Genomic DNA, 14,287 nt, shown 5'->3' with positions numbered 1-14,287 from the left:
CAACTCTTATCAATGGCTAGCGGTGGCGAGAGAATGGCTCACCAACTCTTATCAATGGCTGGCGGGGGCGAGAGAATGGCTCTCCAAGTATTATCAGTGGCTGGCAGGGGCGAGGGAATGGCTCTCCAAGTATTATCAATGGCTGGCGGTGGCGAGAGAATGGCTCTCCAAGTATTATCAATGGCGGGCGGGGGCGAGAGAATGACCCTCCAAGTATTATCAATGGCTGGCGGGGGCGAGAGAATGGCTCTCCGAGTATTATCAATGGTTGGCAGGGACGAGAGAATGGCTCACCAACTCTTATCAATGGCTGGCGGTGGCAGGAGAATGGCTCTCCAAGTATTATCAATGGCTGGCGGGAGCGAGAGAATGACCCTCCAAGTATTATCAATGGCTGGCGGCTCGATATATGCAGGCTTTGGAAAAGATCCAGGGGATACTTGAGGGCTTGTGGGGAAATGAAAGAGGTAAAAGAAGGATGCAAGGTTTGTGAAGGTGAATGAAAGACAATGAGCCGTGGACGATTGAAGTAATACAAGAAGAAAGGTACATTATGCAAACGGCTACCCAGAAAAATGAATAATACAATGGAAAAAGAGAAAGGGAAGTGATTAAAAGAGAAGGGGATCGTGACAACTGATAGAGAAGAAAGTATGAAGGAGGAGATGGAGGGAGAAAGGAAGGAATACAGGATGTAAGAAAGGGTGCTGTGAAGCGAGGGAAGGGAGGGAGAGATGGAGGTGAGGAAAGGAGAGGAAAGGGGAGGAAAGGAAAGAATAGGAGAGAAGAGGTGAGGAGGGGAGGGTAGAGGAGAGGATAGGAGAAGAGAGGAGAGGAAAGGAAAGGAAAGGAAAGGAAAGGAAAGGAAAGGAAAGGAAAGGAAAGGAAAGGAAAGGAAAGGAAAGGAAAGGAAAGGAAAGGAAAGAGAAGAAAAGGGATAATGGGTGGGAGGCTGAAATGATGGTCAGAAGTATCACAATATTGAGGCATGATTTAAGGAAATTAAATGAAAGGAAACCCTGCCAGGAAAAAAAAAATACCTTTTTAGAAGTGATTTTGCTATAGGAAATAAGTCCTCTTTTATGTCATGGCTATAAAAATGTTTGAAAGCATGACTAAAATATGCATTTGGAAATATGTATAGAACAACTACTCTCCTTCCTTCACAAATGTAAAGTTGTGTTTTCTTCTCTTAGGGGCTGCATCAAAAACATCCATTCATGGGAAAGCCACCGGTGTCATATTGTAAGCATTTGCCCACACTTCCCGTTGTTTTCTTGGAAGAAGCGTGCGCCTTCAACTAAAGGTTGTGCTTTCCGAGTGACCGCCCTTATGTAGGTTACACCAGCAGGCGGCAGGGAGGAAAGTTTCATTTGGCATTTGCTGCTATTGAGCAGGTGTCTAGCTCCCCTCCTGCTGCTTCCTAGACAGTGGCAAGGGATGACTCTGTGTATTGATTTTAAGAGAGTGCTGTTAAGCAAAGTGCAATATGTTTCTCCACATGAAGATGTGTCTGGATCACTTATATTTTCCTTAATGCACTTTTATCCAGGAAGGCATAACTTGACATGTTTGGTTATTTTCCTTAATGCGCTTTTATCCAGGAAGGCATAACTTGACATGTTCGGTTATCTTATGCCATTATCACATATCTAGTCCACAAGTCACTCTGAAGCCCCTTATGGCTCCAGCATTACATTGTGTACTAAGTTACAATTCTCCAAATCTGCCTTCGACACAAATCCATTTTTCAGAACTCTTAACGGCGTATCCTCCTCCGCCTCCCTTTTGCAGAACTCTGGTCCAGATAATAGAACTGAAAAGCGGTCACGCTATCACCAAATAATCGTTACTGATGCCCGCCTCCCGCTCCAGGTTCGTCACATCTATTTCTCGCTTCCCCATTCTCTTATTTTCCACTTGTTCATTTTTTCCTCCAGCAAACTCAGGTCCGATTACCCCTCATGGCAGCACAGTGTGAACTCCATGGACAAGTCTAGTTATTCTGAAACTACAACGTTGGTGATTTGGTGTAGTCTATAAAAGCATATTAGCACCCTGGTGGGGGGAGCCAGCCAATCAGGGGGCTAGGAACATGGGTTTCAAACACTGATATGAGCCTGCGTTACATTCGGCCTGATGGCGACCCCCCTCCGTTTGCTTATTTTTTACCCTTTTCCCACCCCCACTCACCTGTTTGTTGTGGCGGCACAGAGCGCCATCACAGCTGCTTCCCCGCTTCTCCAGCGGCCATGGAAAGGGAAGAGGGGCTGCAGAGAGCCCCGCCATCCCTTTCCATGGTGGCCCTCTTGGGAAAGGATTTCTGACGTGTACCGTTCAATTAATAAAATATTTTTTTTTAATTTTAGCAATTAATGCCCCATCGTGCACTTAACTCTTTCCATTCTTTTCTGTCAGAAAAATGCAGACAGTACAAATGTATCACATGGATTACAGACGCCAGAGCATGAGAGGGGGCAGAGCTGGCTGCAGAGGTTGGAGAAGGCCTGTAATTGCTGGTGGCTAAACTGTGATTCAAGCTCCAAATGACCACTTCTGGGAGGCAAGGGGAAATATCTTCAGCAACCACAACTTATCTCCTTTAAATCTTGGTCAAGATGGACATGGTTGTCCTCTCTGGTCCTCTCTGTCAAACTGTCAGTAGCCGGCATGATGGAATCTGACACTGCAACATGTTCACATGCGGCACTCTTTCCCCAGTTCACAAGTGGTTTTGCTCGGGGCGGTGGCACAGGTTATTGAGATGTTAGAGGAGGGTAGACGGCTATGCAGGAAAGCGAGTACCTTCATTGCCTTCATCTTGCCTTTCTGTCCCGAAAACGAGAGAAGACTCTCCAGAACGAATGCAATCACATTCTTCAAGATGCCTCAGTCCATCTTCTCAATATAGGAGAACTCCTTTGAAACAGCCATTCACAATGGAGTTCTCATTCTAACATGCCTAGCCTGCATCTACATAACACAGCGTCCCCACCACTTATGAGGACTGCATTCGTCCCCTGCCCCAACATCCACCCACTCCTTGCACTCCTTTGCACCCACCCCATACGCTTCTTCCTGAAACCCAATCTCAGACACTCTCTCCTGTCTCTGGACTGCGTGGTTCCGCTGTCTGCTGCCTGTTTTTGAGAAGTTCCGCTTTGTGATGTGATTTTGAGTTGGGTGCAGAGAAATGAATGGAAAGTGAGCGAGACATTCCTCTAAGTGGTGCCCCAGAGAACAATCTGCAGACTTTCAAAAGAACGTCTAGGTAACAACAGGACACACTGGGCCTCATTCCGAGATTGGTGGTAGTCATGGCGCTATTTGCGCCATGACTGCCACCAATAACGGGTCCGGCACCGGTGTAGTTCAATGGGGACTTACCGGTCTAGTCCGACCGTGGCGGGACCGGTAAGTCCCCATTGAACATGCCATTCCCCATTCCCATTTGAGCCCCCATAGGGTTCAATGGGAATGGGGAGGGCGCTAATAACGGGCTTGCGATGTGCAAGCCAGTTATTAGCACCCTTGTCCCTTAGCAGGAAACCCTAAGGGACGTGTGGTCTGACCACAAGTTCCTTACGGTCCCCACCAAGGGACCTAGGAATAGGGCGGTAGTGAATTACCATCACCGGTGCCTTTACCGGTGCCCGGTATCCCTTACCGCCCTACTCGTTATGAGGCCCACTGTTTGCCAAAGAATATGTTTTGCCTTTGCGGGATATATATATTTACTTTAACTGGAGGAAAGTTATTATGTATTTGATCTTGCTGTGCTCGCAGTAGCAAGGAGGCCAACAGCAACCTTGACAAAAGGACATAATGGCTGAGGAGCACAGCTTCATGAAAAAAGAGGCACACACAGACATTTAGGGACAAGCTTCATCACTACTGTGTGAAATGTGGAGTAACCTCCTGTCTTGTTTTAAGACCCATTAAAATAGCTGGAACATATCATAGTTTCGAGAACAAGACTTAAGATAAAAGAAGCTGTAAATTCAATGTATCAAAACACGAACCACAGTTGGCATAAAATATCAACAGCTGAAGAAGCATGACAACGCAAAACAGTGTTATTACCACAATCTGGAAGTAGTCGCTTGGAATGACCACCTCCCCATTCTTCGTCCACTTCAGCGTAGGCGCAGGCTTGCCAGAGACAGCACATTCAAATTCAATATCCATGCTCTCGTAAGCATACAGGTTTGAAGGGTGATTTAAATACCGTGGCGGAACTACAAAAATAGAGACACAAAGAGGAACGCACATGAAATGTCATCACATTAGAAAACATGTCAGTCTCTACATGTACTACGTCTACATCTCGTGTACATTTCATTTCTATGTGGAAAGATATTCAGCATGTTTATTACAATCTTGATAGTGGGACACCCAATCCGGTTCCTCAGACTACATATATGATATGAACTGATATGATATGATAGCTTATGTATATAGTATCTATACACAAAGTGTTTCAAAGTGTTTCAGTATACGTATTGGTACTTGACTGAGCATTCTCGAGTGATAATCGCATTATTAACTTTTGAGTTTGTAATAACAGAAATACTGTCTGGATCCATTGTTAATAAGGCTCTTTTCTAAGGCTGTATATCATAAACGATGTACCAACATTTTCTCTCAGTAACGAATTCTTGATTCTGAGAGCTGGTCTCTCTAACAATTGAAGCGGGCAAGATCTACAAGTCCTGTCTCTACTGATGGGCAAATACTTTAGTTCCCGTCTCTGCAATGTACTAATTGTGTGAGATAATTGTTTATAGCACACAAAGTGGTGTTCCCTCAATTAAGTTCGAGGTATGCAATGTACTTTCCAGGAAAGTAAGGTATGTGATACACGCTTTCATTAGAATTTCCCCAAATTGAGTTGTCATTGGCCAGCCACACTTTTCGGTAAATTACAACTAGCTCCAATGCAGAGCCAAAACACTGCATCGTTTTTTTGCTGACTAAATCAGTTAAAAAATGTTTTTTGTGAATTTAACACATTTCTTGTTCACGAATCTAGTGCCCACTGACTACTCCATATCGTAGTAATCTATCGTGCTGTCTGTCCTAGACCATCTATGCCATGGTTTGCTTCTTTTCTCACGTTCTAAAAAACGGGAAATGCATGCCAAGTGTAAATTACTCCCAAAGCTGAAAACAGTATTCACAGAGACAGCAAGATAAGTTACTACAGTTCGAATAAACAGAAGAAAAGGCTGCTTAGGCCCAACAGTGTTGGTCTGAGGTGAAGTAATCTATTCCGTGCCTGAAAGGAATAACATTAAAAAACCTTAATGATCCTTATACTCACTCTAATATATGTTATCACCACATATATTTTCTCACTAAACATTTTGATATATTGGTATAGACTTGCATGCACTTCCACACCACACTCTCAGCGTGCACACTTTGACAGTTCAGGTGTTGGCTAGGTTTGTTCAGAGAAGGGCAAGAAGATAACTTTGAGGTTCTGTGACTATACACACTTATTTGTTGTTGTGTACCTCTTACCCAGTCAGACAAATCATTGACACGCCAGACAATACCCTACAATATCTCTGGGCACACTCATTTTTATATCGGTTCTAGTACTAAGGCATGTATGCTGCTGTGCATTTTTAGTAACATTATCCAAAATGCACACCAATAGAAAAGTCATTGTTTTATATATTAAATGACTAATGTGAGGAATCCCTTGGAATCGTCACTTTTGCCCAGGAAGGGAAATCTTCCCATGATGGCAGGGAGGTGAGGTCGCTACCCGATAGTCCCCCTGGGGGTGGTACTCAGTGGGAGGATCCCATGGGAGGCGTCCTTCTGTGGGAGAGGTGAAGACTTTCGAGGGAGAACGTGGTATGACAATTACCACTCCACCCCTCTCCCTGTTAATACCACAACATCCTCATGCTCTGTACCCCTTCTTTCTGCTCATAATTACTGTGTTTACTGTAGACCTATCAATGACTGTGAAGAAAACCATACAGTGATGAGGAAGAGTAGGGAAAATGTTAACTCTGTAAATACTAACATGAGGCATAACAAAGGAGGAATCAAGAGCCCTCCGCGGCATCATAATAAACATACTACCTCTCACCTGGACCGGCAAGAGATAAAAAGAGAGGAATTACTTCTCTCATGGTTTGAGCCTCCCTGGAGGGACCGCGAATTGAAGAGAGATGCCATGTGGAGAACAGAAACTGAGGGAGACCGGGATGCTGAGCAGCCATCATATGTGTTCCAACAGAGCACGCCAATGGCACCCATGGACCACAGCGGGAGAAGCATATTCCGGCAAAAAAGCTGGCGAGCTGGAGAAGGTACTGCTTTACCTGTGAGGGACCTAGGGCTGTGAAACCGCTGCATGACTTTGAGGGTGAGAGATCCCCAGAGAAGCCAATAGCCAGTGAGAGAAGCCTGGAGAAGCCAAGAGTTACACACGAAAGAAGCATAGAGAATCTGGGAGCCGGAGAGAGAAGCAACCCATAAAGCAGGGGTGAGGAGTAACACTCTGGGGTTGAAAGAGACTATAAAGTGAACTGTGATAATGAATGGGAAAGTTCTATACGAAGCAAGGGAAAGTGCAAAAACCTGCATGAGACCCTGAGGGGTAGTGTAGAACCAAGTTTGGGCAAAAGAGAGATCCCCAATATAAAACCAATTGCTAAAAATGATCAAGCTAAGTACAAGAGTCATCATCTTCCTCGAACCAGTACTTGGAAGAAACCCAGAGAACTTTACATGTCAAACAATGACTGTCAGGCTACTGAACCGGGCCCAATTGAGAAACATTATAAACCAGAGAGTGGGGTCTGGGACCCTCATAAGTGGAAAAGAAGACCAAGCGGAGAGAGATACCCTTTGTTCAAGAGACAAGTGAAACCAAGGGAGGAGAAAAAGATCCTCCAACAAATCCGCAGATGTCAGTGGCAATACAAAAGGAGAGTGTAAGAAAGGACTGAGGAAGGGAGAAATGTCCCCCCTCTTTATGGAACTATAAAGATCTGCCTAAGAGGACCTATGGAAGGCAGACCTCCCCTTGTAACTTTGTACATCTATCTAGAAAGGCCAGGTGACTGCCAGGGAGCGGAGGAGATCTCCATAAAGTCATAAAAAAAATCTCTCCAGGAGTAAGGAGTCACCTTTCTGGAATCAGGGTGAAGCTAGTATTGTAGTTTCTTTTTGAAGTGTGAGGAACAGAAACAGGTTTGGGACATAAGACAGTGGACTATATTTCTTTTGATGGACATTGTAACATTATCCTTAGTTTAGTTTGAGGCAGGACAAGCCCTCTTAATTATAGGGACAGCTAGGATTTCCATTTTATTTATAAAAGTCTATGACCAGAAAATGTCACCTCTGTGTCCAGCGTCTACTTCTGCACCCATACACTTACTAAAGAGTGAGTTACTACTTTTTTCTAGATAGTCCTGGAAAAGCTTTGAAGTATGAAAAGGTGAAGCCAATCTGTAGGATACATGCAGCAGATTACATCTCATAGTTTACATCTCTCTAGCTTGCCAGTTACAATAGTTCATTGACTAATCATTCACATGCTGAGTAACTAAAACACAATGGTACACTGTTTCTCAACATTGCTTGATATGCAGGAGTCAGACTAGGATTTGTACAGCTCTAGATGTTGTCGAGGCAACATAAAGGCAGATAACTCTGCAAAACATGCAGGCCAGTCTTGTTTCTTTAATTTCAGAAAGAATGAGGGCCCAGGGACCTGGGTAGACCACCTGAATGAATGTAACCCAACAAGGCCTACTAAGTGCCATGAGCTATGCAGTCACAGGGAACATTGTACAACACCTGGTGTCAGTGGTGTATGCTGCCTCTTGGCAATAGAGGAACAGTCCTCCCTGAGGGAGTCATGTTACTGTGGAGTGGATTAACCCAAAACTTAATTCCCCAATAATAACTGGGGGAAAAGCTGCTGCATGGCCACCAAACACAAACCCAGACATTTGCAGATGCAGGATGCCATGTTGTCACATTGCTGCCCCTCATGGGGAAAAGGGGCGGGGCTTAGCCCCCTTGTTTTGTAAATGCTGACTATTATAAAACCTTCTGGGTGGGGAAGACTACACTTGATCGGTCAGGAAGAGAAACCCAATAGTAGAAGTGGAGGATAAGAACAGTGACAGGAAACAGGGAGGTGTCGGTTATTCTGCAAGGTCAGAGGTCACAGATGTGTTGGAAAAAGACACTAGAAGGAGGAAGGATGGAGGACTGAAGCATGGAGCCAATTTAGAGAAAAAGTGACATATTGGTTGGTGAGAGCAGGTGGTACCATAGGCAGTGTTAGGAAGAGTGCAGAGAGTGAGTGGAAAGTGAGTGTGAGAGTGAAAGGAGGGTGTATGTGTAGAGAGCAAAGTGATAGTAGTAATGAGGATTAGAAGTAGTGAGGAGTACTGGCAGTGTGGAAGAGGAAGGATTTGTGTGATGTAGGAAAGAGTATCTTGGAGAGGAAGTAGGGAAAGTAATATCAGAGGGGGAAGGTAGGTGGTAGTAGCAGAGAGAGAGAGATAGTGGAAGGACATAGGAGGAGGAAGTGGGAACAGGGCAAGGAAAGATGGAAGGGGAGAGTAGCAAGGACAAGACAGTAGGATGGGACAGGGAGAGGAACATCAGGGCATGAGTGGAAGGAGAATGAGTTAGGATACCATGTTTGAAAGACATACCCTAGCAACATCTTTAGAACTCACAACATGGATAGCCTAGGGCAAGCTTAGAAAGACCCAGAGGGGTATATAGATAAGGCCATTTTCTTTAGGGCCTGACGGACAGTCAGTTAGAAATTAGACTGTGGGGTGCAGTAAGCTGTAGATGCTAACTCTTGGGTTAAGGATGCCTGGACGAAGTAGGAAAACTCTTCCTCAAAATGAGCGAGGCAGTGACAGACCTTCAATGCATACCATTTGACCATTGTTGGGATGTTCTTTGTGTCATCTGTGTTTCTACAATGCACATACAATGCAAATGACCTTTCCATTTCATTATCAGTCGTGGTACAACAACAACAAAAAAATACAAGATCCCTGATTTTCCCAGATTCTCCTCTCTTCCTACCACTCCAGACTGAACATTATTTCAATCCCCAGACATGGGGATGATCACATCATCTATGAGACATTTAGAAGTGAATATATATGTTTAAAGTTGTGGGTCTTCAGTGGAAAACCCACAAACTCATATGTAAAATGTGCATTTCAAAGGTAAAAAACAGGATGACAATTGCCTTCGTTCACAATTGGAATGTCCTAGCCGATTACATTTTTAACGTTAAATACAATTATACTTGCAATTTTATTTCCGGATAGGGCTTATGACTATCCAAAATATTGGTGAAATAGGTGCACATCCCCATATACACTGTGTCGATGCAGGCGGTGTACCCTGTTCAGCATCATGCAATTTAATAATCGCATTTCTCCAGGAGCACCCTGGGGCATTCCTGGCGAGGCACGGTCATTGGTCAGGTTAGGGGTCAATTTTCTACTTCCCAAACCCGATTGGTATATTACTGCCATTTTGGTTTTCTTCTTCAAATGTTCAAATCGTTAACTCTAGGTGTATATCAGTCCAAATCTTGAGCACGTCATATAGCCGTAGTTCTGTTCAGCTGCAGATTGTCAAAGGAGAGGGTGTGGCGTCCGGCTGCGCCCTGTGCGTAGCCACACGCCACCATCTGTTCAATGCCCCAGGTAATTATGATATTTCGCGTGTGCTTTACAGAATTACTCACTGGCTTGTAAAGTACAGAAAGTCAATTGAAAGCTTTATGGGGATCAAAGATTCGGGAACTGTTTACAGTTATAGGTTGGCTTGATGCGCTCTGAGTGCGGATTGATACAGACATTGCATGCTTCGAGAAATGTCAGATCTTGGGAATAATGAACCATGGATGTATGTTCTATACTCTATTTAAGGAAACTGTCAGGTTACATGTAATTGCATTTAAAAACAGTAGTAGACATCATGGCTATCATGAAAGGAAATGAGTGTCCTCCCAGCTGAATTTTCTCCGGCCCGTAAGAACAATGTCTACCAAGCAGCAAAGGCTGGCCAGAGCTGGGTCTTCAAAATAAAAGAGGTGAAGTGACCCATTCCACACTCAGTGACTAATATTCCAGCTCTGAACTCCAATAGAGCTTAGCCGGGAATGCACCTTTGGAAGTTGGAGGACCATGTGCCGCTCCCACCTGTTTATTAGCTACATCAATGCTGGGTTTCTGATCCCTGCAAGCTTCCACATTCCTGAAATATGGCTGACCCCGGTGTGTATCCACATCCCGGGGCTATTTCTGTTTCCCAAGACCAGATTCCCATGAAACATAGCACCTTGAAGCAGGTTTAAATGTGGGCACCATGAGTGCAATTTCGGCCAAGGTATGCCTTAGGTGAATACCCCGGATGGTTCTCAGATTAGGAGTGTTGACAGGCTTAGAGCTAGTATCAGGATCGGGCCTTCTGTATGAAGCAGGCACTGGCATCTGTTCAAGAAGAGTGAAGGACTTTAGGTGAGGAGTATGAAGGACTTCAGGGGAGGAGTGTAAAGGACTTTAGGTGAGGAGAGGGAAGGACTTTAGGTGAGGAGGATGAAGGACTTTAGGTGAGGAGAGTGAAGGACTTTAGGTGAGGAGTGTGAAGGACTTTAGGTGGGGAGGATGACGGACTTTAGGTGAGGAGAGTGAAGGACGTTAGGTGAAGAGTGTAAAGGACTTTAGGTGAGGAGAGTGAAGGACTTTAGGTGAGGAGTGTAAAGGACTTTAGGTGAGGAGAGTGAAGTACTTTAGGTGAGGAGTGATGATGTGCCAGGGCCAAGGAGTAGAAGTTGGCTTGTGATGATGAATGGGATGGTTCTTCCACATAGAGCAGGTGCTCATTCTGAGGTGCATAGTGAGGAATGTTCCTTACCAGTGTCTCTTCGATACAAAGGGGTGAGGGCAGATTTCCTGGATTATACAGTACTAGATAACATAACGATATACATATGTCCCATTGTCATGGAGACCGTTCTGAGCAGAGAAGCCCACTGTGTATATTACTAGTGACTCAATTCCTCGATGAATGTGTCTATCTGAAACGTGTGCGTAATGCACACATGTGTACCTAACAGCCTCCAGGCATGCTCAATGCAGAAGGGAAAGGCATGAAGCTCCAAACACCAGCATGAAGATGGTGTTTGGTCTCATTGAGCAAGTGGAGCCAAAGTTTCACTGGGTCATGGTGTTTCATATTTACCCGCGTGCCACAATTGTGAATACACATTCTGCATACTAGATCTCGACAGCATGTGCTGTAATGTGCATTTTTTCCAGGAAGAATAAAGAGGGTTCTCCTGACAGCACAGGTTGTCACTCACTGGAATGACCTGCATGACATGTGGCAGTCAGTTCTGCTGTTAAACTAATGTTGGCTGTTGTAAACATGTTAACAGCACACATTGGATCAATTGAACAATTGCTGTTTGTTAAGATTAAAGATTGAGGACCTCAGATCTTCAGAGTACCTCGAGTAAAGACAGGCTGGTCTTATAGCAGGGGGGCTGCCGGAGCTTAGTTGCTTCTCTGAGGCGTAAGTGCACATCGTGGTCCAGTGCCCACTCCGTTTACCCCTGCAGGCCAAGGCTCAACACACATCCCCAGAAAATGTCCCATGATCCGTCACGGGGCATAGAGCCAAAAGTCGGATTTCTACCCGATTGTTTAGTCTTGCAAATCATCAACATAAGCATAGCTTCCTCCATTTCCACACTGTTGCCATCGGACTCACCACCCTTCCGCAGGACCCTCAAGAATCGTTTTTTTTTTCATGTATTCAATTTTCAATGGAGCACTGCTGGAAAATAGAACACGTTTGACATTTCTGCTCAAAGCGGCCCACCACACTGGGATCACCTGATCCCTAAACAAAACAAAAGGACTGTTTGTGGGATTTCCAACTGTGTGTTGCCCAAAATCGTAGTCACATTAAAAAAACACAATTTTATCTAATGGGAATAGGTTTCAAAGGTTCAGTTTCTCTGACTGGGCTTTCCAATTCGTCTCTGGTGTACTGTGTTGTGCTAAAAAAAACACATACTAGACCACCTTGGTCTTTGCATGCGTCTGCTGCCTTGCAGATGAAAGGTATTGTTTACTTTAATGGGTTTCTCTGTGTTGGCAGGTGCAGGTTTTTCTAAAAACAAGGAAGAAAAATTCTTCTGTAGGTTCCTCTCTTGAGGTTTTTCTCCTGAAAGGTGGACCCCTAGGTGCTTGGTGTGGGGGTCCTTTTTGGAATGAGATGGACCTGTGCAGATAGAGATTTGCACTAGGTCTGGTCGTTCTACAGCCGACCGGTTTCTGTGGAACAAGGTGGGTGAGCCACATTCATCAGGGCTAGACGAGGGGCATAATAGTGTGTGCCCACTGCTAGTCACATAAAACAGAGTTGTCTGCATTACTTCAGTAACTCTCCCTGTGGGGATGACAGGAGGGAGGGGTGAGAGATGTAGCAGGGATAAATATCTATTTTTTAACCGCAACTGTAGGTATATTTGAAAACACTGCATTGTATTATTAGTATAACAATAAGAGGGGGAATGGCTTACCCTCTCAGTGTGGTAGGAATGCTCTCCACGGGGGGTGAGATGGCCTTGGACCTGGGGGCCAAATAACAGTAATTGCTGTCAAGTTTGATGCACACGTGCATCGGGTCAGGAAAGCGACAATAATACTATTGCGATACTATCCATTTAAACCAAATTGAGAAAATCACACTGTAAAGCTGCACTCTCAGCGCGTTGCAGCTTGAATTTCAGCAAGTACACTACACACAAAATATCCCTTCGTTCACTCGAGGGTCTGCATGCCTGCCTCTCGACCCCATGTGTGGGGGAGTGACTAGCTGCGGATCGCGTCTGCTCTGGGCGCTTACCTTGAGCGAACGTCTCTGGTGGTCCAGCGAGCCACACGAGAGAGGTTTCTTCGCCGCGGTCACGCCACCACTCTGTTTTTGTTACCATGGCGCTCCAGGTCGTGTGGTCACGTGGTCCTGACTCCAAAATGGCTGCCCCGCATGGGGAGGGCGGCGGCCATCATGGGGTCAGGCGCCAGGAAATGTGAATTGGAGGTTCTTCAATCCAAATGGTTGGTGGAGGTGTAGGTGTTACAGTTACAGAAAATACATAATTGCAAAAATGACCCACATGCAACAGATAATGCAACAGCACAGTTCATCTCACTACAAAGACTACCCAGGAGCCCAGGGTGAGTGTTGTCACAAGGTGGCCAAAGTTTGCCAGCTGGTGACTTCATTGAGCCCAGACTTATCTGTCTGTAGATGGAAAATCCAAAGTGGTTTGCATCTGAAGAGCAGGTTGTGTATATTCCCTCCCCTTGTGGGAGTGGCCATTTTCTCAATTATTGACCACATAAAGACTGTTGGGGTGTGTTTCTGTGCCAGAAAATGTTCCACCATGGGTGCTGTGATCTTCTTGGTGCATATGCATGATCTGTGCTCCGCAAGGCGTGTTTTGATCGGGCGTGTTGTCATGCCTACATAGCGCTTGTTGCATGGGCATGTGATGATGTAAATCACATGACAACTGTTGCAGTTTGTTAGAGTTTTTTGGGTCCACGGGAAGTACCCCCCTATGTCGATGGAAGTGGATCTCTTGGTGCTGGAGCATGCACTGCATGTGCCACATGGAGTGTGGCCGGTTGCTTGATTGTGTCCCCAAAGTGTGTTGAGTTTGTTTAGGCTCTTTCTCTTTGTAAGAGTGCACAAGTGAGTCTCGTAGGTTCTTCCTTCTTTTGAAAGCAATCCTCGGGGTGTCTAAGTTTTGAGTGCCGACATTGAGGATGGGCCATAGCTTCAGAACCTCTTTCTTAATTTTGTTGGTCAGTGGCGAGAAACTCTGGACTGCTGTGATCTTGTCATGAGATTCATTCTGTTTGACATGATGTTCCAGGGTGACTTCTCGCGGGATATTCATGGCTCGTTTTTGTGCCTGTTTGACTATGCGTTTGGGGTAACCCCTGTTTGTAAGTTTCGTGGCAAGACATGTTGACTGCAAGTTGTAGTCAGGCAATGTGGTACAGTTTCTCCGATATCTGATGAATTGTCCGAAAGGTAGGTTTCTTCTCAGGCTTGTGGGGTGGAAACTCTCGTAGGTGAGCAATGAATTTCGGTCTGTTGGTTTGTTGAAAACTGTACTGACAACTGTATCATTTCTTATCTCGAGTGTGATATCTAAAAAATGAACAGAATTTGTGCTGTGGAT

The 14,287-nt window shown here is 45.0% G+C and overlaps 1 protein-coding gene across 5 annotated transcripts in view; it reads right to left on the bottom strand.

The window, feature by feature from the left end:
* The window catches only part of DCC (DCC netrin 1 receptor), a 1,439,988-nt gene that overhangs the window by 530,906 nt on the left and 894,795 nt on the right, over window positions 1–14,287 (bottom strand). For all 5 annotated transcript variants that reach the window (XM_069626983.1, XM_069626984.1, XM_069626982.1 and 2 more), the window contains exon 6: window positions 4,084–4,238. In XM_069626983.1, the coding sequence (XP_069483084.1) occupies window positions 4,084–4,238 (155 nt within the window). The remainder of the gene's footprint in view (window positions 1–4,083; window positions 4,239–14,287) is intronic.

The sequence above is a fragment of the Ambystoma mexicanum genome, chromosome 6p, assembly GCF_040938575.1.
Source record: "Ambystoma mexicanum isolate Mex_15411 chromosome 6p, UKY_AmexF1_1, whole genome shotgun sequence".
Taxonomy (NCBI): domain Eukaryota; kingdom Metazoa; phylum Chordata; class Amphibia; order Caudata; family Ambystomatidae; genus Ambystoma; species Ambystoma mexicanum.
This window is presented reverse-complemented; position numbering and strand designations above follow the sequence as displayed.